The sequence below is a fragment of the Stomoxys calcitrans genome, chromosome 4, assembly GCF_963082655.1.
Source record: "Stomoxys calcitrans chromosome 4, idStoCalc2.1, whole genome shotgun sequence".
In the NCBI taxonomy this organism is placed as follows: Eukaryota; Metazoa; Arthropoda; class Insecta; order Diptera; family Muscidae; genus Stomoxys; species Stomoxys calcitrans.
The window spans coordinates 9,514,681-9,541,757 of NC_081555.1; the positions used below are offsets into that span (position 1 = coordinate 9,514,681).

General features: G+C 38.8%; 3 protein-coding genes across 3 annotated transcripts; 1 reads left to right on the forward strand and 2 right to left on the reverse strand.

Moving 5' to 3' along the window:
• LOC106081408 (putative uncharacterized protein DDB_G0277255) lies at nt 1–17,393 on the reverse strand. Its single transcript, XM_013243328.2, has 5 exons — nt 17,319–17,393; nt 17,107–17,204; nt 10,206–12,612; nt 9,884–10,024; nt 1–313 (listed from the first exon to the last, which is right to left on the reverse strand). The coding sequence occupies exons 3-5, from the start codon at nt 11,433–11,435 to the stop codon at nt 242–244; spliced, it is 1,443 nt and encodes a 480-aa protein (XP_013098782.2). The 5' UTR covers nt 11,436–12,612; nt 17,107–17,204; nt 17,319–17,393; the 3' UTR covers nt 1–241.
• Nucleotides 3,941–6,314, reverse strand: LOC106081409 (translocating chain-associated membrane protein 1). Its single transcript, XM_013243330.2, has one exon. The coding sequence runs from the start codon at nt 6,074–6,076 to the stop codon at nt 4,967–4,969; it is 1,110 nt and encodes a 369-aa protein (XP_013098784.1). The 5' UTR covers nt 6,077–6,314; the 3' UTR covers nt 3,941–4,966.
• On the forward strand, nt 16,654–27,065 carry LOC106081407 (probable methylmalonate-semialdehyde dehydrogenase [acylating], mitochondrial). Its single transcript, XM_013243326.2, has 3 exons — nt 16,654–16,778; nt 25,052–25,406; nt 25,478–27,065. The coding sequence occupies exons 1-3, from the start codon at nt 16,749–16,751 to the stop codon at nt 26,653–26,655; spliced, it is 1,563 nt and encodes a 520-aa protein (XP_013098780.2). The 5' UTR covers nt 16,654–16,748; the 3' UTR covers nt 26,656–27,065.
• Nucleotides 27,066–27,077: the final 12 nt, after the last annotated feature.

Consider the following 27,077-nt stretch of genomic DNA (forward strand, 5'->3'; position numbering starts at 1 on the left):
TTACAACAAAATTTCCATGGAGATCTTAAAAACCTTTTCAAACGCACCGGTCATCATTTTCAACTTATTTGTCTTAGAGACAATTATTTAGTATAAAACTGATGATATTTAAGGCGAAAAATTAAAACTTTTTATGAATTCCATATTTTTTTAAATTAAATGTTTCAAATTAGTGTAGGGTTTAGGTTTAGTCACCTCATTTTTCTAATGTTGGGTGTTGAATGTTTTGGGGATGTTGCATTTAATCTTCATCCGATAAATTTGAGTTGGTTAATAAGGTGGTATTATCTTCGGCTCCAGTTTCCTCAATATCCTGAAAGAGCAGAAAAAAAAATAAAATTTAATCAAACAAAATTTAATTATACCCTATCTAGCTTTAACAAGTAAGAATGTGCCAAGTTCGCCTGGCCAAATCTTATATACCCTCCACCCATACCGAAACAATTAAAGGTGGTCTCATTTGTACAACAACCACAAATCATCCCTCCAAACATTTTCTATCGTGCGAGTCACTAAATCTGCACTCAAGGAAGTTGAAAACAATCTCAGGCGATATCATTTTTTACTCTAATTAGTGTCTCGGTACGGGAGAAAACGTTCCACTTGGCGATATATACCCATGAGTGACTAAATAGGGACTAAAAAAAGTGTAAAATTCGATTATCAACGTCATTTATAAAAATAAATTTTTATTTGCCAAATGTTTTTTTTACCTTTTAGAGTGAAGCTAATTTTTATTTCTCTTTCTAATTTACTTCTTTTTCAAATCAAGATTAATAATCGAAGATTTTCTTTGCAATGATTTTCCCTGACTGGGATTTGAACAGCCAACCTTACGATTGTGAGGCGTATGCTATCCCTCTGTGCTACCGGCCTTTCTTCATTACAGAAGGCTAAGTTAACATACATTCTCTTGTTTGGGGTATTTTGAGTTAGCGTCCAAAACAACAACAAAAAATCTATTTTTAAATTTGTAGCAATAGCAGTTGATTATGAGAAACTAATTAGCGAAACATGAATGATAGAATTCCGACAGTAATGTATTTTGTTGTTGTAAATCTTGAAATCTCTACAAACTATCATACAAAAGGACCTAAAAAGTGACTATTCTGTGAGGGAGTGAGAAAGTCACTTCCAAATGTTTGGAGGGATATGTGCCATCAAGCTGATTGACGTTTTGCCAACACACACAAAGAAATTTGTGTTTGTGTGTGCATACGGGCGCTTACATGAGCAGAGAATATGCGAGAACGAAGATGACAAAAAAGAGAATGCAAACAAAAATCTGACACCTTAATACCGTCAAACCGGGCCGGCTGTTCATAGCTGTTCGCGTAAGACCACCTTGTTAAATCCGCCTTGCCCTCCACCATGAATCGCATTTGTCGAGTTCTTTGCGCGGTATCTCTTTTTAGGTAAACATAAAATAATGAATAAGAACTGTTATGCTATTGGAGCTCTATCAAGTTTTAGTCTGATTCCGACCATAAATGAATTGAATGCTGTACTTGTATCTCTAATATCACAAATGTAGCTTTGTCTGTAAATAAAGTACCACTTTGTACGTTTTAGTACCAAAATGCACGAATATCTAGAAAATCTTCGAGTCGCTCGGTACATAGAGCCTAGATGTAACTGTATTCCAAAATTCAGAGTTGTAACTCAATCTATAAAGAAAGTGCTAAATAGTACTAATTACAGCACTTAATTACTTTTTATTCTACTACTTGTACGATTTCAACAGTTCATCTTTGGTACAACTTATCGTCTATATGTCAAGACATCGATCATTTTTATCATTTTTTTTTTGTAATTTTACACTTTCCCTTTCACTGTAAAAGCAAACAAGCTATTTCGTACTTTTTGGTACTAAAACGTAAAATTATGAAATGGTACCATATACGGTACGGTACTTCTTCGGTTTTCATTGCTATTTTTCATATTTTGTTTTATTTACCCTCTTTATTTCGCAACACAACAATCATTTAAGTTAAATATTTCGAATTTCTAGCTCTACCCGTTCGCCCTATGCAAAGTTCATCTATTTCGTACCATTTTTGGTACTTTTTGTTTCTAAATGTCCAAAAACTTTTTTGGAATACCAATTAAGATTGCCATAGTGTATCTAAATTCCAAAATTCAAAGCTCTAGCTCAATTAACAAACAAGGTACCAAAAAGTACCAATTGCGGTACTAGCCTTACCATTTTCCCCAATTCCAGTACTATTTAGGGAAATTTTTCTCACCAAATCTTATTTTTTCGAGACGCTCTTTAATTTGAGCCTAAAATTATAATTCTAGCACCATCCGTTCGCGATGGGAAAAAAGTCACTATTTCCTAGTTTTTAGTACCTTAACGTACAAATATCATATAGACCCATCTTTTAGCGCTCCTACAACCCACAACCCACATTCGTGCCAAATTTCATGACTCTAGCTTTAGCCGTTTGAGCTGGTAAAGAACTAGTAAATTTTTTTTATAAAAATTTTGTCTTTAGAAAAAATTTAAAGAAATTTTGTTTTAAAAAAATACAACTTCGAGAGGGGTCCGGCCCGTTTTGTCATAAGAGAATATAACGCTGAAATTTTGCCTCTAGAAAAATATTAAATTTTTTTAAGAAAAAATTTCATCAATTTTTTTTTGAAAAAATTTCATTAAATTTTTTTTTACTAAGAATTTCATTACAATTTTATCCTTAAGAAAAATTATTTTAAGGCCACCCTGGCCTCAGCAAAATGTTGTCTTTGTAGAATATTATAAATATAAAATTTTGTCATTATAAAAAATGTCAATGAAATCAATGAACGATTTAAACAATACTTAGCACCGTTGTTGGAAGTGATACCGAAACATCACGTGCAAAATTTCAGCCAAATCGGATGAGAATTGCGCCCTCTAGAGGCTCAAAAAATTGAGATCCCAGATCAGTTTATATGGCAGCTATACTAGGTTGTTGACCGATTTCGACCACACTTCGCACAATTGTTGCAAGGCATAACAAAATATTTCATGCAAAATTTCGGCTAAATTCGATAAGGATTGCGCCCTCAAGAGGCTCAAGAAGTCGAGATCCAAGATCAGTTTATATGGCAGCTATAGCAGGTTGTTGACCGATTTCGACCACACTTCGCACAGTTGTTGCATGTCATAACAAAATACTTCATGCAAAATTTCAGGATAAGAATTGCGCCCTCTAGAGGCCCATGAAGTCAAGATCCCAGATAGGTTTATATGGCAGCTATATCCGGTTATAAATCGATTGAACCATACTAGGCCCTATTGTTTAAAGTGATATCAAAACACCATGTGCAAAATGTCATTCATATTGAATAAGAATTACGCCCTCTAGAGACTCAAAAAGTCAAGACCCAAGATCATTTTAAATGGCAGCTATATCAAAACATGTATCGATTTGGCCCATTTACAATCCCAACCGACCTACATTAATAAGAAGTATTTTTGCAAAATTTCAAGCGGCTAGCTTTACTTCTTCGAAAGTTAGTATGCTTTCGACAGACAGACGGACGGACAGAATCCAGAATATATATATACTTTATGGGGTCTTAGACGCATATTTCGAGATGGTACAAACAGAATGATGAAATTTGAATATACCCCCATCCTATGGAGGGTATAAAAACTATTTTCCCTAGCCTTGGTTGTTAGGGCCGCTTTAAGTCAAAGTGAAATATTGCCTACGTCGTCAAACAACACACTACACATGTTGAAGTGAATAAAGCTAAACCTGTATGCCGACTACCGCTTAAGCCGAGAAAGACACGTATAAAAATAAACCATCCACACCTTAGGAGAATGCCAACAACAAATCACCTTCACCTTGACATAGTCGAAGAGTTGCTGCTTACAGTTTTATGCTAATTTTCCCAAGACTTTCTAAAAATCCCATTAAGGGAATAACGAAATAAAACTACTTTTACATTAAGTGTTTTATATAAAAAAATATTTTATTTTTAAATTAATATTCAAAGATTTTTTTAATGCGCGCGCAAAATTTCAGCCAAGTTAAACTCGTAGGAAAATTTTCATCAACAAAAAAAGTTTGTTTTTAAAGAAATATATATACCTAACATAGACACAATGAAAAGAAAATTTTATTTTTCACTTTTTTAAGCTTATATAAAAATATATACTTTTTATAGATTTGTAATAAAAAAAATATTTGTAAAAAAAAAAACGAAAAAAGGAAAAAAACTCCATCTTCAATCAAATTATCTGCAAACAAAAAAATGAAAAAAAAGTCTGTTTTTACAATAAATTTAATATAAAAAAATACAATATTTTGATTTTTATTTTTAAGTTTTCTGTTTTTTTTTTTTTTTGTATAAATTAAAGTCGTTTTGTTTGTGTGTGTGTGAGCATGTACGTGTTGATGTTAGAATGTTTGGAAGTTGTTTTTGTTTTTCGTTTTTTTTTCTTGTTTGTTTAAGTTTAAAAATAGTTTAACAATTTACATACATATTAAAAATAAGATTTCTTGCTCTTCTCAACTGTTTGTATTGTTTGTTTTTTTTTGTTTGATTTTCTTGTGTAAAAAAAAATTAAATCGAAAATTGCCTTAAATGCTCTTGCTTGCCAGACTTGCTGAGAGTCCTTACTTTAAAAAGTAAGGAGGAATTCTTACAGTTGTGTATTAGACTAAGTGCACGAAAATAAAATTCGGCACAATCGAAGCGTGTTGCATTGTGTGGGGGGGGGGGGAGGGTGGCAGGGAATGGAGGGTCATTTTCAAATGCTGTTGGTTGAGCAAAATTGTAAAATTGTTGGTGGAAAAAAGCTTTGCCATTATTACAATAAAAATGGTCATCATTTGAACTGTTTCGTGTCTTGTAGTTTTCCTTCTTATGGTGTTGTCATCGCTTTATTGAGTTGTGCCTCTTTTTCTTCTTCTTCTATGTTAAAAGTATTACTAGTGGCCGGCTTGTTACTTATCTTTCTCTCTGTCGCTTACTTAGTCTTCACCTTATTGGCAGGAGCGCTGGGCGATTGATCAGCTTCAGGTAAATCGGACTCACGCTTGCTACGTTTCGTCTTCTCCTTGGGTGTCTTCTTCTTTTGTGTGGCCGCTGGTTTGGTTTGCTGCTTAGCCTCACGCGTGGCCTTCAATTGTTCGGTGATGAAGGAGAAAATGAAATAGCACTGCAAACCCAAAAGGGCAAACAGTCCCAAATAACCTCTCAATTTGCTGGCAGAACTGGCAATGACACCATAGTACAAAGCCAAAACACCAATGACCATGGAGGTGAAGCGCACAAAGACAAAGACCGCATTGTTGACAATGCGTACACTGGCCATTTTCTCATCACGATCGAAGACGCCAATCAACTGGAAGATATGGGCAAAGGTCTCGGACAAATAGTGCAAGGTCAATATCACCAAGGCAATGCGCTGGAAGCCAAAAGTATAGGCCAAACAGATGATGGAGAAACCACACACGGAATGTATAATCTTGGGCTGTTGATCCTCCTTCTTGACCTTCTGGAAATACAATTCAGGCAGCATGTGCAGATAGTAGGCCAATTGTATGATGAAATAGAACTTGTGCAGGAATGACATGGGATGGTTGGGATAGTCGTCCCACAGCAAAGAGAATTTGCTCAAATAGCCCTCCTTCAGCATCACATTGGCTCCCCACAGGAAAGACATCACATAGAACACCACCAACTGGCCGCTCTCATTGAACAGCGATAGCTTGTATTTGGACAAGTGCAACTTGCGGGAGATTTTGTCCAAAACAAATTCCTGAATGATGGCATGCATGATGATGCACGTAAGGGTGTAGAAGAAGACGGCACAATAATCCTTAATACCTGCCACATAGGTGAAAGCTTTGCCCAAGGGCTGTTCACGTGTCGGCTCCTCGCCACTCACATTGTGGTGCAACGATATGAAGGCGCTGGCAAAGGGGGCAGTTGTCTCGTCCATCAAACCCAAGACGAAGATCATGGCCACACATGAGATGATGTCGGCATGGTTTTGTATAACAAATTCATGGCTTAATATGGGTGGGTTTTTATTTGTGTTCTTACGTCCCAAGTTGATTGGTTTAATGGCCATGGTGGTCTGCACTATTCGATTCAATTGCAATTTCACGCTTTTTTAATTGTTAATACAATGCAATGCTGGAATTTCTTATTGTTTTTGTTTCCCTTTTTTCTCGTGTATCCACAGCTCCACCGCTGCTCTCCAACTATCCCAGTATAGCTTTTAATTCTTGTTACGTTGGAAGTGCTATCGTTTTCTTTCCGTCTTCGTCAAACACGTCAAATTATTTGTTTGAGAAAATGCCACGCAGCACAAGTGTTGCCAATGTCAGGCAATACATACAAAAGAAGGAACGTCACTAGGCCAGCTGATGACATTTTCTACTTACAGTGCTGCATTCAAAATTTCATCTTTTTAGTTTTACTGGTTGGCAGTAAATAGATATGTGGGTAATTTGATGGAATTTATAAATATGTATACCTTTGCCTAGGTGTGAACTTAGAGGGAATTTGCCTTAACATCCCTTTAAATGTATCTTTGATTTGTTATTGTTGGTCTTATGACATTACCTTGTTTAAATCTACAAAAAAATCTCTTTACCAATCGTGTGTTGCCAAACATTTTATATTAGAAATGTCATTTGTCAAGTGTGGTTAAAGAGAAGAGTGGATTTGCTAGTGAACACTGTAACCGGTTGAAAGAGAAAAAAATGCAAAAGCGAAAAGTATTCGTTTCAAATAATAACTATAAAAACCTTTTATAGTTATAGCATTGTGTTGTACACTGAGGCGGCAGTCCTTGCCAATGAAGGAATCCATCGGATCAATCCGGTACGTACAACCGGCTGCCATGGGATTGCCTCCGTGCCTATGTTGGTACTGTGCTCATAGGGAGCGCCTCTGATATCGCTGAAATTTGGTATGCAGACGTGGTTTGACCCCAGAAACACGAATCTGTAGTCCGTTTTTGAGGAACCCCCTTGGGGGCAAAAGCACCCTCTTGGGGAGAAGTGCTCCAACCTAGGCAATATGGGTATCAAATGACAGGTATCAGTGAGTAGATTACGAACCTAAACGTTAGTTAGTGTAGTCTAAGCCACACTAGAATCCATGCCGGAGATGTCCAAGTTTCGACCAAAAATATCGGTCATAAGGAAGGAATTTATGGATCTCTCTGGTCCTGTTTTTGTTGTTGTTGTAGCAGTTTGTTGTGTTCTATCTTTTGTCAGCTTGATTATGTTTAGTGTCAAGATCCAGGAGCTCTGCGCCTAAGATGGGGTGCGTTCACAGGGATCTGGGTCTGGCTGGGCAACTAAACAGATGACGTGTATCGTGCAGTCCCTGCTCTGTAGGAGTTGAGGCGGCTGCATCTGCCGGAACGTAATTGAGCCAGAACTACTCGGAGGCGGTCGTTCTCTAAGGATTATATTCAGCCGGTAGCTATTTACCGCATGTGCTACCGTGTCTGCATGAATGTTGTCTAGATCTGCTTGATATGCCGCTGGATCTAGGGGTTCTCTCTTGTAGCGCTGAACCCCACGATCTAGATCATGTAGATCTTCCTTAAGGCTTCTGGGCGGTGTAATTAAGCATGTAGTTATATCTTCGCCCTGGTAGGGTCTTTGTCTCCTGATGGAGGTGGTCCACATGAGAAATGAGGAGACAGCCTGTCGTAGTTCGGAGAGCGGCATTCTGACAGATCTGAATATTATTCCACTGCATGTCACAAAGCTGACGAGACCACACTGTATAACTTATCACAGACCTGCCAATTGCTTTGTACGTGGTCAACAAGGTTTCTTTGTTGTTGTTTTAGCCACATTTTCATGTGGAGGTGGCGATCGTCGCCAAGCTCCTGTATGTGAGCAAGCTCGTTCCGATCGCTGAGGGAACAAAATGACCATTGCTTATTTTAAGGCGCCAATCTTCTTCAATCTTCTTATCCCTAGATTTCAAAAATGACTGGCGACCAAATAGATAATTCGTGAACCACCGTTTCAGACCTGGCTGGACGTGTTGGCGATGTCCTCAAATAGTTTGGCACGTGTCGAATGCCTTCGATAGGTCCAGTGCCACGAGGGCCGTTCTATCACACGGCCTGGGCTGATTTATAAACGTCCGGCGCTCAGAGGTTATGAAGTCGTCGGGTGGTCGGTCGTTAGTGAGAATTATGGGGAGGTGGTCTGATTCCAAAGATATGAAGGCTTGCCTGGATACGTCACTGGAAATGGCTGGCGAGCTGCTATAACTCCTCGTAATCATAGTGGGAGCATCCTCATTCACCGTGGAAAACGTGGAGCATTCAATCTGCTCTGCTAAAGCAATTGCTCGTTGGTCGTTGCCTAGGGGAGAATGCCATGAAATGTGATGCGCATGAAAGTCTCCTAGAACCAGACGATTATGGCCACATAGTAGCCCACTTATTTCGGGCTTGTAAGCTTGGCCATTAACTGAGTGACAGCTACCAACCGGCGGTATGAATACGTTGTATAGCCCTATCTCGGCAGCACCGGACCTCACTGCTAACCCCATGCACCCCATGTTGGGGTCTCTGGTTCCCTATTTTTGCGCTGAACCTCACGCTCCAGAGGAGGCCACCATAGCGTAGAGGTTTACATGTCCGCCTATGACGCTGAACACCTGGGTTCGAATCCTGGCGAGAACATCAGAAAACATTTTTCAGCAGCGGTTATCCCCTCTTAATGCTGGCATTTGGTATGGCAGCCATAAAAAAACTTCTCCACAAAGAGGTGTCGCACTGCGGAATTCCGTTCGGACTCAGCTATTAAAAGGAGGCCCCCTTTAATCGGACAGCACTCGTTGATAAGGGAGAAGTATATCGTAATCCCATGGCAGCCGGTTGTACGTACCGGATAGACCCGATGGAGTCCTTCATTGACAAGAGCTGCCGCCTCAGTGTACACACTGCTACAAAAACCACAACAACAAGTATGTCCTTGCTGCTCCGTGGAATGTTCATGGACAAATTTGCATTTGCTCACGCTCTAGATCATGCAGATCTACCCTGATAGCTTCAGGCGGTGGATGCCTATCCACAAGTTATTGATTGAGATGATCTCTGCAATGGAAGTTCAGTAGAAAGCCAGCTATATAATGATCTATACCGTCTGGAGTGTGGTATAGAGGCGTAGCCACCGCCTTGCAAAACTAACTGTTTTTCACTACGGGGTTTTGAGTTTTTATCTCTTAATTCTACAAACGACTGGTGACCACACATATAGTTCGTAATCCAAAGATTTAGACCCGGTCGGAGGGACGTGTTAGCGATATCCTCAAAACACGTGGCATAACTGAAGGTGTCCAAGGCTTTCAAAGAGTCCGGAGCCACGAGAACCGTCCTATCGCATGGGCTGATTTAGACCAAGGTTATTATGTGTGATGATGGCGTGCAAAGCATTTGTCGTGCTGTGCAGCAAATGGTAATTCTTCAACTAGGCTCAGGAGGAAAAGTCTCTCAAACGTCTTGTCTATTCGGAAGAGAAGGGGGGATTCAGTAACAGGATCACTCTACACATTTTGCAAACAATGGGAACTATGGGAGTGATCAAAGACAGGTTGAGGATCTGTGTCATGCACTCGACTCACATTAGAAGTATCCAACTCTTCGGCTAGCGCACACACCAGCCGTTGTAAGGTATTATTTGTAAACTCTGTTTTAAAAGTTGTGTTTTTCTTGAAGATTTTCTGAAATTTTCACTTTTTTGCATAGAACACTTAACCCCCTGGAATTCATATCACTTCAATAACCTTTTGTTTAACACCACGTATCCTCCTCGTAACCCGCCATGTTACTCAATGAAGGTAGCTAATCAATCTTATACTAGTAGTTAATAGCGTATAGAATTTAGTTATTACTTACATTACGATTGCGTTTCCTGACGGAAGTGACAATAGTCCTTTTGTTGCGTGCCACCAAACAGACCGTTATGATTAGAATGACACCAATTAAAGCAAAACCCAATAGGGCTGGCAATAAAACGCTATCCTCGGTTTTATAGCCCTAACAAGTGTGGAAAGTGGCAATGCGTAGCAGTCGTTGTAAAGGGAGAAGGCATGGAAAATGTGATGGGAGATAAAATAAGTTATTAATCAGCAATATGTAGGCGAAAGGAAAAAGGGTCAATTGCGTTATTAAGCAAATAGGCCATGGGAGGGAGATAGGTTAGGTTTTTTCAACTTACATTCCATTGGAAATAGGTGGATGGATCAATATAGGGCCAGTGTGTATGAATCCAATCGTTGTTGTTGTTATTATTGCTGGCTTCCTTTCCACTTCCGGCAATTGTCATGCCATTTGCTCCAACACTCTCTGCAGTTTGAAGGGTCTTCGAAGGTATGATATCATTTAAGTTGCTATTGCTGTCTGGTGTAGGCTGTTGTACAGGTGAAAGATTTTTCACTAGCACAGGCGGTATGGCCGGTTTCTTGGCTGTTGATTTTAACAGAGGCACCTGCATTATGCGTGTCGTTATAGTGGGCTGTGTAGAAGATGACGATGATGATGAAGAGGACAACAAGGACGAGGAGGAATTGCTGGCATTCTGATTTAGCGATGATTGCAAAGAAGCCCTTGGTACATTTGGCAAGGCAGCCGAGGAAAGAGTACGATTTGGCGCCATAGCCATTAAAGTGGCCATCGTGGTGGCAGCCGCTGGCATTGAGTCCATTACTGAGGTGGCGGGCATAGGTTTTTGTGTTACTTCATCCTTTTCTATTTGGGCGGCGGCTGGAGTTGTAATGATATTTTTTGCCACATCGCTCAACTCATGTATGGTGATTTTCTCTTGCACTTCCGTTTCCTTTGTGATCACCGCATTAGAGTTGCCATCAGAGTTATTTGAAATTGTGACTTGGTCTTTAGCAGCAACAGCAGCTTGATTTGATATTAAATTGTCATCGTTTGCATTGGTATTGCTGGATATGGACGTTTTATTGACCTTAAGTATAATCTTCTCCACTCCATCCTTGTTGATAATTTTCACCGGCTTGCCCACATTGGCTTTGTTCAAAGCCAACAGATTGCCTTTGTTTAGCATGGAATTGGCCAAGGCATTGCCCGCATGTGATGTGGAATGCGCTGACTCTTTATTTTCCAAGGGATGACTGGTGTGGCTGGTATCGGCAGCACCTGCTGCTTTGGTAAAGGCGGCCTTGGTTTTTAAAAACCATTCCGCAGGATTGGGCAGACACTCGGCCGATACCAAGAATGGCACCAAAACAGCTCCTATGATTACGGTGCAAACAAACAGCAGACCCAAGTAGGCAAAGAAGGATCTGCGGCGAGGTCGTTTATTTTTGCATTTCTTGGAACTGCCCGTTGACTTGATTTTGCCCTCCAGGCGGAAATCATCATTCTGTGGTAGAATAGTATATTGCAAACTATTTTCTCCGTGCCTTATGGTTTTATACATAGTTCGCGATGTGATGAGTGACGTTGGCGGCGGCGGCGGTAATCTAGGTCCTCCAATATTTTCAATACAACATATGTTGTCTCCTCTTCCCTGCTCGAACAACTGCTAGAGAGAGTGAGAAAAACTTTAAATTTGAAGTAACAGCAGCAAAGTAACCCTTGGCAACGTAGCCCTCGTTGGTTGCTTTAGCGAGACTTGGTTTTAATGAGCCGAATATTGATTTAATAATGGGAGCTTAGAGTCGACTACCAAGTGAATGAAGTTTTCACATGTGAATGCTTTGATTATTTTTTGAATTGAAAACAACAGCGCGGGGGGCAAGCAAAAACTTTGCAGACGATGATGACGAAGACGACGACAGCGGCCACGGGATGTTGACGTTGTGCGTGATTGAAAGTTTCCCTTGGTTCATTCGCTTATCCTGTACACTGCTGTATTTCCTTGTTCCGATGAAAACATCAAACACTCACACACACACACTTAAGCACACATATGTACCAATGTGTCGGTCGGGTAGGTAGGAAAAATCCTTGAACAGATTTTCAAAACACAAAAAATTTGCATAAATCTAGGCTGATACCATCAAATTGTATAATGTTATTGCATGTAAAGCACTGTTTTTCTTCTTCTTCTTATATCCCCACCTCCTTAACAAGAACTGTAGATTTTTTTTTAATTTGTATTTTTTAATATGGCTTTTCTGAGATTCAATCTTTCAATTAGTTTTTGTCAGAATTTTTCCTACTTTTCTTCTTATTTATAAACTAATAATGCTATACAACTACAAACACACACACTTTCTTGATTTACGACTTTTAAAGTCCTTTCATATTTGCACAAAATAAAATTTAAATTTATTCCTTTTTTATTTTTATTGCAATTCTGTGTCTACTCTTTAGAAAAGTTCTTGGATCCTTTTTTTTCGTTTTTGTTGCTTATTTTGTCATTTTCCATCTGACACTGGCCAACTGTCAATTTTGTTTTCCTCAATTTTCTTTTGTATTGCTGTGGAAAATCAATAGAAAGGACCTGTAGTACATCCTTTTGTGGCATACTCTTAAATGTATGCCCTTAAATTAAGAGAAAACAGCATTAAACGTAGCGGTATTGTTGGCTATGCGTTTTTGTGATGATTCCTATTGGCAACTCTGTTGCCCAGCGGTGAGCTTTTGCATAGCTAATGCATTAGGTTGGCAGCATGTCAAAAATGCATACAAGGAGGATGAAAATAACAGAGACAATTTTGTGCTCTCAAAATTTTACAGCAAATATCAAGCTTATAGGTGTCGATAATTTTTTTATTTTTCTTCAAAGCAAGCAGCGCTGCCGAAAAACTTAATTAATTAAATTTACAATAAAAAGAAAAGAAAGAAAAATGCACATATTCGAAGCTACGACTGCCGAAAAAAAACTGTGATCTCGAAAAATAAAGACCTGGATATGCTTTCGTACATGTATTGGGTTGCCCAAAAAGTAATTGCGGAATTTTCATATAGTCGGCGTTGACAAATTTTTTCACAGCTTGTGACTCTGTAATTGCATTCTTTCTTCTGTCAGTTATCAGCTGTAACTTTTAGCTTGCTTTAGAAAAAAAGTGTAAAAAAGTATATTTAATTAAAGTTCATTCTAAGTTTTATTAAAAATGTATTTACTTTCTTTTAAAAAATCCGCAATTACTTTTTGGGCAACCCAATAGAATAAATGTAAAGAGACAATTATTTTTATCACAAAACGTAGCATTTGACATCTTTAATGATGTTAATGGGGCCTATCCTTTTTTGATTTCGCAAGTGACCCATGGCATAATTATCAGGTAGCGTGCCGTAAACGGCTGAGTACAATCAACGAGAGTCATTATTGGCTAATAATGTACATATGCGCTGTAATTAATGGTTTTGGCAAATAACTTCATTTCATGTTGCATGATTAAAACATACATTTTCATTCGTAGTTGCAGATAAAAACTCACCAATGCCTATTATGTCACCCTGTTACGCAAACAATATTTCATTTGAGCTTCGTACCAGCAACGAAATTTTCGGTAACGGTTTCGTTTAGGATATGTCAATGTATTTCTCATGGCAACGAAAATTTCACCAGAGGTGCATACTGCGCTTAAAGAAAAAACCCATTTAAAAATAAATTTCTGCAAAATGGTATTAAAGTCGCACTTTTAGAGAAAAAGTAACACATTTAAGCAATGTGTAGATTTCAAAAGGACGGAAAAAGTTATTTGAATTCAAAAAGTCGGAAATTCCGACTTTAATCGCACAACGGTAACACTACCTATAGGTATAAAACCGTATGTTTATCGCTTGTATCTACAATTTGTATCGTATTTTGAAACTTCTAGAACCGTTATAACATTTGTCATTCAATCATTAATGTTGATTGAATGCCATTTACCACGGTTTTCCTACCCCCAGCTCCCTATAAGTTAAAATATGAACAATATGGTAACATTTTCATAGCGTACATTTACCAGGGATGGCAAATACAAAATTTAAAATTGTACTAAAAAGATGCTTTTGGACCAAAAAAGTACTTTTAAGTTTTGCATAAAGGTTTCAACAATATTGGAGTGCAGGTATATAAAATATTTATTTCGAAACTTCTGCCTTACCGATTACGGTTTACACAATGTGTGATGGAAATTAAAAAAGAAAGTGTTTTGGTTCTCAGATCAAACGTTTTTTGGTTCTCAGACCAAACGTGTTTTGGTTCTCAGACCAAACATGTTTTGGTTCTCAGACCAAACTTTTGTTAGTGTCATTCATATACATAGAACCCTAACCGAAGACGAAGGCGCTCAACGTTGTGCAAAGCATATTTGTGAGGTATCTAGCCAAGTATCTCTACTTGTCAATCGAACTTGTCACATCGTTGAGCTAAAACTTTAATCGGACTGCACTCAGTAATAAGGGAGAAGTATCCCTTGTACCTTAATAGAAGCCAAAGGTGAAGGGTTTACGATATATCCGAGATATACATATATCGGAGATGGTTGGACCAATTTGTGATTGAACAATGATAGTTATCCATAAACACAACTAAGATCTTCAAATTTCGAGTTAAGTAACTAAGGGGACCGCCCCACCCTAAAACCCAACGAAACGGGTATATAGACCGATCGGTATAACATGGGATATAAATGAAAGATATCTGAGACTCAAGCAAAAATCTCATATAGATTTCGGAGTCCAAATATCAGGGGTCCCTGTCTCTCCCAAAGCATGAGGCATCTGTTTTCAACTATAAACTGATATTGCCCCCTTACAATCTCCAAGCGATCTGCATTACGCAAATTTGCAATGGGATGGACTTGACTCGATCGGCTAAAATGTGATTATCCCTATTTTATCGTGGCAAATATCGCTAAGTGAGAAATACTCGCCTCTATAAACAAAAGAATTTCGTAAACACCCGTTCTGAAAAAAGTACTAAAGCACTGACTTTTCCATCCCTGACATATACACATGGGACCGAGCACGAATCTCATATAGAATTCTGAGGCCAAGTATCAGGGGTCCGTGTCTCTCCCAAAGCATGAGGTATCTGTTTTCAACTATAAACTGATATTGCCCCATTACAATCTCCAAGCGATCTGCATAACGTAAATTTTTAATGCGATGGACTTGACTCGATCGGCTAAAATGTGATTATCCCTATTTTATCGTGGCAAATTTCGCTAAGTGAGAAATACTCGCCTCTTTAGACAAAAAAGGTTCGTAAACACCCGTTCTGAAAAAAGTACTAAAGCTCTGACTTTTCCATTCCTGACATATACACGTGGGACCGATCACGAATCTCATATGGAATTCTGAGGTCAAGTATCAGGGGTCCGTGTCTCTCCCAACGCATGAGGCATCTGTTTGCAAATTTGAACTGATATTGCCCCCTTACAATCTCCAAGCGATCTGCATAATGCAAATTTGGGAATGGGATGGACTTGTCTCGATCGGCTAAAATGTGATAATCCCTATTTTATCGTGGCAAATTTCGCTAAGTGAGAAATACTCGCCTCTTTAGACAAAAAAGCTTCGAAAACATCCGTTCTGAAAAAAAGTACTGAACTTTCCATCCCTGACATTTACACGTGGGACCATTTATAATAATGGTAGGTGAACAAGTATCAAAGGGGCTCGTTAATGCCAAAACATAACAGAGAGAAATTCACTTACGCTCTCCATTAATTGGCGCGCTTAGCAAACAAGCCCCCCATGCTGGTTGGTTTCTATGGGCGGCAAAATGACAACAGCAACAACGACATACACACTCTGCCAGAGGGCTGCTAGCAATGAAGCTTTAATAATGGCAAGCAAAAGCGAAATTACCAACAATGAAAGATAGGAGGACTAAAGAGGGAACAAATAATAATGAAAAAACAAGTAAATGGGCGAAAAGTTCAGACGAGGCGAATATGCAATGCCCTCCAATATGGATATTGCTAGAAATGTGCAGAATTCTTTTTTTAGATTTGACGCAATGAAGTCGTTTAATAAATAAGTGTTGTGTGGGCTCAAAACGTAAAACCGGGGGATCGGGCTGTAGTCGGTTGATGAAGGCTATAAATAGATTGCACGTGACAAAGTTCGCGGATCGATTTAAAGGGCACTAAATTTATGGGCCTTAGTGGGTAGTACTTGCTGTAACTGCTATTGGAAGGGGTTAAGGGCTCCAGAACGTAAAACTTAAAATCCGAAGACCGGTGTACATATATTGGGGTAATAAACAATTATAAACCTATATGGTACATTTACAATTCTAAGGGATCTACATCATAGGAAGAGGGAGTATGGTTTTATTTAAGTTGATAGATATAACCAACCGAACGAACGGATTCCGTTAGATCGACATAAAATGTTATAATGATCATGAATATGTTTGCTTTATAGCGATCTTAAACAATTACTTCGAGCTGTTACAAACGACATGCTGATGCTTGCATACCCACCATCCTAGAGTGGTGAGTAAAAAAGCAACAATCCACACCATACCCCCAAGAATCCACCGCTAGATCGACATAAACTGTCATGATGATCACGAATATGTTTGCTTTATTGCGATCTTAAACATATACTTGGAGCTGTTACAAACGACATGCTGATGTTTGCATACCCTCCATCCTAGGGTGGTGAGAAAAAAAAAACAACAAGTCACACCATACCCCCAAGAATCCAATTTTATAGAAAGTAGTGAAGAGCATAAAATTGCCAACACATTTCAGTTCTAGTGAAACCACCGGCTGGTTTGGTTTAGTGGCGCTCTCGTCTTCTTGTTGCAACTTCGTAAGGAAAATAAAGTGTAGTCGTGATGTCGATGCTACGTTTGATTGGTGCTGAGGTGAGAGGCAAAAGAAAACTAAAAACAACAACATGAAAAATAAGATTTAATTTTACGTGCTGCGTAGTACACATATAAACTGCAAGCACGGCAAGAATTACAAGTGCAATGCAAAAGAAAAAAGTGAAATGTGTCTTGCCTTTGAAATTCAATGCGGAAGTATAATGGAGAAATAAAGATTTTTTCTCGACAGAAAAAAATAATAGAAAAAAAGGAAAATATTATTACGTAATTTCTTCAAACGAGTGCTGTTGCTTTTTTGGAATTAATTTATGGTCTCTAAAGATTTTGCTTGCTTTATCTAATTTTTGAATAAATAAATACATACATGGGCAAGTTGCTCGGTTATCGTTATGTTTGGCAGTAGGAGCTTTGTTAACATGAAGAGGGTTGAGTGGTGCAGACCACACTGATGGCTTCATTTCACTGATAAAAAAAAACAATAATAATTCGAATATTAAATAATCTACTTGAGAAGAGTGCTGGTGTGCTGATAATATGCGATAGTATAGCTAGAAGAATTGAGATTTTATTTTTTACCTGTCAAACTGAGGGAACACATGGCAACTGTTAAGGAATTTGCTGTTACTAAATAATGAAAATTAAAAAAGCTAATACATTTTGGGCTTTTTCGCCATTATATAATTATAACAGTGCGTAAAATGTTTATCTTTGTTGGCCATAAAAAGGCGTGTATGGAAGTAATATTTTAAATCACTGAAGATAGCATTTTATGCTACAATAAAATCGAAGTTTGAGTTTAGGCAAAGTAAAAGGATTCATTTCACGTTGCTTGAAGAGTGAATGACTCTTAAAGAAGTTGGCAACTCTGTTAAGGATGTTTGGTAAAGCTTAAACATATGTTTCTTCAGCCGAAGTGTAGTAACAGGCCGAAAGGAAAAAAACATGTTTCAATTCCATTTGTTCCATTTCCTGTTGCTTAATGTTGCCAATTTTTTTAAGGTATTACACCAGAGAGAATTTTTTTCCTCTTTTTTGGAAATTAATAAATTGCGATTTTTCCTTGCCATTTGTGTTGTCTCACAACGTTTCTAGATCTATACAATCACCATTGCATTTTTTCAATGCGGGCATACATACATATATGCTTACGTGGTATTTATTTGCGTAATTTATTAAATGAACATTTGAATTCTAAGGTCTTTACCTCATATTCATATATGGATGTATGTCATATTCTCTTAGTATATTTGGTGAAAACAAAAACGTTAAAGTGACCTTCATTGAACTAAATTGTTGTAATTTGGGCGCCTACAGTTTCACACTTGCTCTCAAAAGTATTTAGCATGTAGAATCTAGATGTGGTTGTGATGATTTTGTTGGCTGGATACACAATGCAACAAATAAATTGAAATGCGAAACAAAAATGCGATAAGTTTGACCTGGCTGAATCTTATATACCCTCTGCCATGGATCACATTGGCTGAACTGTATTTTAGGGGTAGTTCTCAAAAAAATTTGACCCCAAGAACCCGAATATGAAGTCCGTATTTTGGGGCTCGGGCCCGTGGACAACCCTAGGGGCCAAAAACCCACCTTGAGGGGAACCTAGGCAATATGGGTATAAAATGAATGGTATTGATTACATTTTGACCCGGATAGGACCTACGGGGTCTTGAGAATTTAGAATCCTCTTAAACCTAGGCAATATGAGTATCAAATTAAAGGTATGAACCGTTCATTTGATACCCATATTGCCTAAGTGGGACTACTTTCCCCCAAGGAGAGGTTTTTGGCCCCTAGCGGGTCCACTGGTCCGACCCCCAAAAACGGACTTCATATTCGGGTTCCTGGGCTCAACATTTGGGGGCATGCAAAAAATTAGATTATTTTGCGAACTACCCTACGTAAAATACAGTTTTGCCGGCTAAAGATGAGATACAATTGGAAGATAGGAGTATATGGGAGATATATCATGGACTGATTCGGATCATACTTAGACCCTGTTGGAGGTCGAAGTGAATGTCATTGTGCGAAATTTCATACAAATCGAATAAGAATTGCGCCCTCTAGGTTAGAGCTTAGACCCTGTTGGAGGTCAAAGTGAATATCAATGTGCCAAATTTCATACAAATCGAATAAGAATTGCGCCCCCTAGGTTAGAGCTGGCAAAATATCGATGGCACTATCGATATTTAATTTTTTTGATTGAATATCGATTCGAATAGATACCATCGGAAAAGTCAAATTTTTTTGCAAAATTAAACAAAAACAAGTAAGAGCATGCTAAGTTCAGCCGGGACGAATTTTATATACCCCCAACGTGGATTGCATTTTTAGGCAAAAGAATTGTTATGCTATTGGAGATATATCAAGTTATAGTCCGATTCGGACGATAAGTGAAGACCATAGTGGAAGTCAATGGGTAATATTTCAGTTCATTCGAATAAGAATTGTGCCTTGTAGAGGCTTAAGAAGAATAATCGGAAGGTCGGTTTATATGGGAGCTCTATAAGGCTATAGATCGATTAAGACAATATTGGACACGTATTTTGAAGGTCATTGGAGAAAACGTTTCAGCAAAATCGGATAAGAATTGCGCCCTCTAAAGGCTTAAGAAGTCAAGATCTCAGATGGGTGAATATGGCCGCTATATCAGGTTATGTAACGATTTGAACCATATTTATCGCATTTGAACCATATTTAATACACTTTTTGGAAGTCATAACAATATACTTCTTGCTAAATTTCGGCCAAATCGTCGAATCGCGCCCTCTAGTGGTTCAAGAAATCAAGATCCAAGATCGGTTTATATGACAGCTATATGAGGTTATGGACCGATTTAAACCATACTTAGCACATTTATTGGAAGTCATAACAAAGCACTTCATAGAAAATTTCAGCCAAATCGGATGAAAATTGCGCCCTCTAGTGGCTCAAGAAGTCCAAACGCAAGATCGGTTTATATGGCAGCTTTATCAGGCTATAAACCGATTTGAAACAACCTTAGCACAGTTGTTGAAAGTGATACCAAAACATCACGTGCAAAATCTTGGCGGATAAGAATTGCGCTCTCAAGATGCTCAAGAAGTCAAGACCCAAGATAGGTTGATATGGCAGCTATATCAAAACGACTTGGCCCAATCTTGGGAACCAAAGAATCTGCTAAACATTTATTAAAGAACTCAAATAATGTACGGATTAATTTAAAGAAATCGGGTTATGGTTCAATCTTGTTGGTGGTCAAGATGCCAAATCGGAGGAATGGATTACAGGGGAGCTATGTGTATACCGGATATTTACAGATCTGTTTGCATGATTTTAGTTGTGGGTGGAGGAAGGAATGACTGCAGTTCATGGATCAAATTTTAAACATCGCATTAAACTTGTGACTTCTGGGTGTTCAAGAAGTAAAATCAGACGATCACAGGCAAATCGAGAATGAATCATATCCTACAAGGCTCTATGAAGTCAAATCGGTTTATGCGCGTGCTGTATCTATACTGCAGTGATGGACGCACTTACACGTGGGCATACAGTTTCCAAGCCAATGAGCTTATATTATTGTGCATGCACACAATATGCGCAATAGTGTCTGATCATTTGCCCATCACTGCTGCTGCCACCGTAGCGCAGAGGTTCGTATGCCCTCCTTTGACGCTGAAAGCCTGGGTTCGAATCCTGGCGAGAACATCAGAAAAAATTTTGTTTTTCCCTTCTAATGCTGGCGGCATTTGTGAGTTACTTTGCCATGTAAAGACTTCTCCACATAGGGATGTCGCACTGCAGCACGCCGTTCGGACTCGGCTATAATAAGAAGGCCCCTTTGAGCTTAAACTTAAATCGGACAGCACTCATTGATATATGAGAAGTTCTCTTGGAAATCTTTTTGCTCTTCATCGACGTCTTTACTTGTTTTCCAATCAGACAGTGAACTATTAAGATGAACGCGATGAGTGGGACTTCTTCTCTAACTAACTGCAGCAATGCAGTATATCTCTTCAAGTTTTGGTAGGTCTACAATCTTCCTTTGGTCTTCGCCCTGTTCTTAAATTTTTGCTTACGAGCCGCTAGAGGCGTACCCACTGAATCCAGTTTCCCTGGAATGTAGTTCCTAAGCTTGTAAGCTCGTCTGTTTTTTTAATTAATTTTTAGTAAAATTTTCGAAAAATATTGGCAACGTAAAGAAATTTCATGAAAATGTGGCAACATTTTCAGAGAGAAATAAGCTGAGAGAAGAGATCTTTGAGAGCATCGCTACCAAATTAGAATAGTTTCTATTTCAGCGTCATGACGCTAGACTCTGACTCTAGCGGCTAGAGCTGGCAAAATATCGATGGCACTTTCGATACTATCGATATTCTATTTTAGACTTTCGATAGTTTTAATAATAAATATCGACAGTATCGATACTATCGTTAATTTCCCATATCCTATATTTTAAAAGAAAATGAGGCCTAAAAATCGGGTGTTCGATTTATATAGAAGCAATATCAAGCACAGACAAAATAAAACCAATATTAATAAACTCAGTTGGAAGTCATGAGAGAAATGTTAACCTAATCGGATGAAACTTGCGCCCTCTATATGCGCAATGTGTCCTAGAGGATACATTCAGTGTTTTATTAAATATTGCAAAATTTTTTAGCTTCGGAAAAATATCGATCGATATTCAGACAAAAAATAAAGTTTCGATAGTGCTATCGATATCTTGCCCGCTCTAACCCAAGGTAATTAGGTCCAACCCAAATAAGCGCATTTTTTATCATATTCGATTAATTCAAATACTTTTGCAAGCAACTGTAAACAAAGTTCTGATAGATCGTTACTACACGTCACATAGTATGTACGTCAAGAACAGCACCACAGTTGGGAACCGTAAAATAATAAATTGTAGGCAGAGGCATACACGCGCGTAAATCATTTCTATGCCAATTTAGCTTTTATTTTGTCATTCATTTGCCTATTACCATAGATGTTGGTGGGGGGCGGGGGTAGATAGATACGAGAGCAGAAACATTGCTTGGTGTTTTCAAGTTTAAATGTATTAATATCGTAGCCCATTTTTTGTCCCCCCACCAGAAAAGAGGTTGCGAGAATAAAACGAGAAAAACAAACAAAACCTTGGAAATAGATGCTCGCAATAGAACAACATAGAAATGGCAACAACAGTGTTGCCAATAACATTGAATGGGGGAATTAATGAAAGCACCGGCTTGTAGCTGTTGTTTTGAATGTGAAACAAAATGGAATTGAAACACTTGCTGTGTTTTCTATTGGTAGGACCTCAATCCGTGGCCATCTGCCTTCCTCTGGTCTTCGTCCGGTCTCCAAAATTTTGCTTACGTGTCGCTATAAGCATACCCCCTATCCAGTGCAAGCCAGATGTTCTGGATAAAATATCCATGTAATGTCGCACTGTTAAGTTATCGATAACATGCAATAACAGATTATAAGAAACGATTAAAGTTGCACTCCTTTACTTGTTTTAAATAAACTTAGAAGCTAAAGCTAATGATGGCTTGTAAACCATATAAAGAGCTGTCAATAAAATAAATTTCTTGTGGCTGTCATTTTATGTTTGATTGGATTGACTGCTGTGAACTTGGTAACACTTCGTGTCAGCTATGCTGTAGTACACAATATGCAATGATCTTACGATTTGACTATTTGAGCACCTCATAACACAGTGTGGTCGTTTAGCCTACATTATTGCTACAGATTTGTGTATTTTGGACTATAAGGAGGAGTGGAAATACTACCGTAAATGGCTCAACGATTTTCTTTATATAAAATTTTTTGAGAATTAGGAAGAAGGGCAGGGTTTGGTACTACCTCAGATATCAAAAAATTTGCACCACATTGTGTAAAAATCGATTCAAATGACTTTGCGTCTAATCAGAGTTTTTATATATACGTCATTTACGATTAAATCGGTTTGACACCCTCCACCATAGAATGGGGAGTTTGTAACACTTCGAAATCGAATTGATCTGAGACCCAACAAAATATATATATTCTTGATCGTCTTGACATTCCAAGTCGATTTAGCCTTGTCCGTACGTCTTTCGAAAGTATGCCTATTTTTTTAGTTAGGCGCAAGAAATTTTGCATGAATACTTCCCATCAGTGAGTCGATTGGGTTTGTTATGTTGATATAGCTGCCATATAAACCGATGCAGGATTTTGACATCATGACCCCCTAAAGGGCACAATTCTTATCCGATTTAACTCCATAAAATGTATTGGTTTGACCATCAACAACTATGCCAAGTATGTTTCAAATCGGTTCATAACCTTTTATAGCTCCTATATAAACCGATCTCGGATATTCACTTCTTGAGCCGCTAGAGGGTGCAATTATTATCCGATTTAACTCGATTAAATGTTTTGGTTTGACCATCAACAACTATACCAAGTATGTTTCAAATCGGTTCATAACCTTTTATAGCTCCTATATAAACCGATCTCGGATATTCACTTCTTGAGCCGCTAGAGGGCGCAATTATTAACCGATTTGGATGAAATTTTGTATGAAGTGTTTTGTTTTGACCATCAACAACTACGCCAAGTATGTTCCAAATCGGTTCATAACCTTACATAGCTCTCCTATAAACCGATCTCGGATATTTACTTCTTGTGCCGCCAGAGGGCGCAATTATTAACCGATTTGGCTGAAATTTTGCATGAAGTGTTTTGATTTGACCATCACCAACTGTGCTAATTATGTTCGATTCATAACCAAATATAACTCCCATATAATCCGATTTCGGATCTTGACTTCGTGAGCAACTAGAGGGCGCAATTATTAAACGATTTAGCTGCAATTTTGCGTTCAGTGATTTCTTTTGACTTTCAACATCTGTACCCAGTATGGTCTTAAACGGTTCACAACCTAATATAGCTTACATATAAATCGATCTCCCCAATCGATCTTATCCGATTGGGCTGAAGTTTGGACAACAGCTTCTTGTATGGCCCTTAACATACGTATTAAATATGGTCCGTATCTGTTTATAATCTGATATAGCCCCCATATAAACCGATCACCACATTATACTTATCTAATTGGAAATTTTGCACAATGAATTTTACTTTGGTCTCCAACAGCCAAACCAAGTATGGCTCCAATCATCTCGTAATTTGGTTCAGTTCATATCCATTATCCTTTGTTTGCCTATAAAGAGATATCGGCCAAAGAACTTGACAAATGCGATCCATGGTGGAGGGTTTTTAAGATCCGGCCCGACCGAAGCAGTTTCGTTTTATCGTAGATTGGGACAGTAGGAATCTCGGTTAACAAACTCGCTTAGAAATTCGTGGTAATGTTGATATTCGATCGAAATTCCATGCCAAGTATGGTCTAAATCTCTCCCTTACCTGGTATAGTTCTCATATACACAGATTTTTCGATTTGAATTTTTGAGTACCAAAAAACGCTGACCGCTTTACTAACATTTATGGCTACAGATTTGTGGACTATGGATCATGAGGGGGAGTGCGAATATGCCTATTAAAAGTTCTCAATTTCTAAAGAGTATTTTTTTTTAATCTTAGAATACAGGGTCCGCTGCCACCTCAAATATTAAAAATCTCCACCCAGTCCGATTTAAACGGTTTGGTGTCTATTCAAATGCAAATTTGCCCATGAACAATGATATGAGGCCTCTTTTATAGCTGAGTCCTAATGGCATGCCGCAGTGCGAATTCTTTTTGGGGAGCATTTTTTGCACGGCATAGTACCTCAAAAATGTCGCCAGGATTAGGACGAAAAAACCATCGCTGAAACGCTTTTTTCTGAAGTTCTCGCCTGGACTTGAACCCAGTCGTTCAGCATCATTGGTGGACATGCTAACCTCTGCGCCACGGTGGACTTCTGAGTCTATTCACTGCCTTAAAATACACGTCTTATACGATTAAATTGTCTTGTTTTTTAATTTATTCCAATTAGAACCACATATGATATAGAGTAGATTGGGACAGTAGGAATGTCGTTAAACAAACTCACTTAAAAATTCATTGGAATATGAAATTCCCATCAAAGTTCCAACCAAATTAAGTTTGCCATCGTATTTTTGACTTTTAAAATGCCGGCATTTAACTGAATATTAAGTAGATAAAGCAAGCAACAAGCTAAACATTTCAAGATTCCATGAACATTGAACTTTTTCAGCGAATAATATGGAGGAAGCAAAGAATGAAAAAAAAAAAAACAAAAGCACTTGTTTAACCAGGCTTTTCATGAATATTTTAATTATGAACTGCTTAATAATAAGTGTCTTGCTCTTGTGTTAATTGCCCATCCCTTGTAGGCCCGCCTTTTGGCCAAGCGTGCCTATTCTTCAGCCGCACCCACCACCAAAATGTTCATTGATGGCAAATTCGTGGATTCCAAGACTAGCGATTGGATTGATTTGCATGATCCAGCCACCAATGAGGTCGTTTCGCGTGTTCCCAAGTGCACCAAGGACGAGATGCAAGCTGCTTTGGAATCCAATAAGAAGGCCTTTAAATCGTGGTCCAACACTTCGATTTTGTCCCGCCAACAGGTCATGTTCAAATTGCAGGCCTTGATCAAAGAAAATATGGGTGAATTGGCCAAGAACATTACCAAGGAGCAGGGTAAAACTTTGGCCGATGCTGAGGGTGATGTTTTGCGTGGCTTGCGTAAGTTTTGTAACTTGGCACTATGAAAGCTGAAATTTTCTTTAAATTATTTTGGTTTTTGTTTTCCACAGAGGTTGTTGAACACTGCTGCAGCATTCCCTCGTTGCAAATGGGTGAGACCGTGGCCAATGTTGCCCGCGATATGGATACCTACTCTTTGGTTTTGCCTCTAGGTGTGGTGGCCGGTATTGCTCCCTTCAACTTCCCCGCCATGATTCCCTTGTGGATGTTCCCTGTGGCCATTACCTGCGGCAACACCATGTTGTTGAAGCCCTCCGAACGTGTTCCCGGCTCCACCATGATGTTGATGGAATTGCTCAACGAAGCCGGCTGCCCTCCAGGCGTTGTCAATGTCATCCATGGCCAACATGATGCTGTCAACTTTATCTGCGATGCCCCTGAAATCAAGGCTGTTTCCTTTGTGGGCTCCGATCAGGCTGGCAAATACATCTACGAACGTGCCGGCAAGAATGGCAAGCGTGTCCAGAGCAACATGGGAGCCAAGAATCATGGTGTCATCATGGCTGATGCCAACAAGGAAAACACTTTGAATCAATTGGCTGGTGCCGCTTTTGGTGCTGCCGGTCAACGTTGCATGGCCTTGTCCACCGCCGTCTTTGTGGGTGAAGCCCAAAAATGGATCCCCGATTTGGTTGAACGTGCCAAGAAATTGAAGGTCAATGCCGGCCATGTTCCCGGAACTGATGTGGGCCCCGTTATCAGTGCCCAATCCAAGAAACGCATTAACGAATTGGTTGAGTCTGGAGTCAAACAAGGCGCCAAATTGGTGTTGGATGGACGTTCCCACAAGGTTCAAGGCTATGAAAATGGTTACTTTGTTGGACCCACCATTTTGTCTGAGGTCACCCCCGATATGACCTGCTACAAGGAGGAAATTTTCGGCCCCGTCTTGGTCATCCTCAATGCCGACACCATCGATGATGCCATCCAAATGATCAACAACAACCCCTATGGCAATGGTACTGCCATTTTCACCACCAACGGTGCCACCGCCCGCAAATTCGTCAACGAAATTGATGTCGGCCAAGTCGGTGTCAATGTACCCATCCCCGTGCCCCTGCCCATGTTCTCCTTCACCGGTACCCGCGGCTCCTTCCGTGGCGATCACCACTTCTATGGCAAACAAGGTGTCAAATTCTACACCCAAACCAAGACAGTGACACAATTGTGGCGTGAGACTGATGTTAGTCATACCCAAGCCGCTGTGGCCATGCCTACCATGAAGTAAAGTTGCCTTATGATATCAGGGGGGGATTTGAGGGGCTGTAATCTAAGGTCTTCCATTTGTGTATAAGTATCCAAAGTAAATAAAAACAAAAAATTATATTTTCTTTTTTTTTAAATATGCAAATGTTCTTACTATGGCTGCTTATTTCGAGAACCTTGATTTTTCCCCTTCAAAAACAAAAAAAAAAAAAACATGATTACCAAGTTCAGTGCATTTATTAAATTTAATTTAACGAAAAACAAAGTCCTATAAACTTGAGTATTAGTCTAAGAAATTTTATTGTATATGAATAAAATAGAAGTCAATAGAGTAAACCATTTGTGAATGGTTGAATAAAATAAACAAACAAACAAAAATAAAACCAAATAAAAACAAACTTTTGAAGGAAAATGAAAAATATTTAAATCAAAGACATTTATTTC

Coding starts and splice junctions, on each gene's coding strand:
- LOC106081409 (XM_013243330.2), bottom strand. CDS start 6,076: ATGGCCATTAAACCAATCAACTTGGGACGTAAGAACACAAATAAAAAC.
- LOC106081408 (XM_013243328.2), bottom strand. CDS start 11,435: ATGTATAAAACCATAAGGCACGGAGAAAATAGTTTGCAATATACTATT. Junction 10,025..10,205: donor CCACCTATTTCCAATGGAAT/GTAAGTTGAAAA, acceptor CACACTTGTTAG/GGCTATAAAACCGAGGATAG. Junction 314..9,883: donor TCAGGAAACGCAATCGTAAT/GTAAGTAATAAC, acceptor CTGCTCTTTCAG/GATATTGAGGAAACTGGAGC.
- LOC106081407 (XM_013243326.2), top strand. CDS start 16,749: ATGTCGATGCTACGTTTGATTGGTGCTGAG. Junction 16,779..25,051: donor TACGTTTGATTGGTGCTGAG/GTGAGAGGCAAA, acceptor CATCCCTTGTAG/GCCCGCCTTTTGGCCAAGCG. Junction 25,407..25,477: donor TGATGTTTTGCGTGGCTTGC/GTAAGTTTTGTA, acceptor TGTTTTCCACAG/AGGTTGTTGAACACTGCTGC.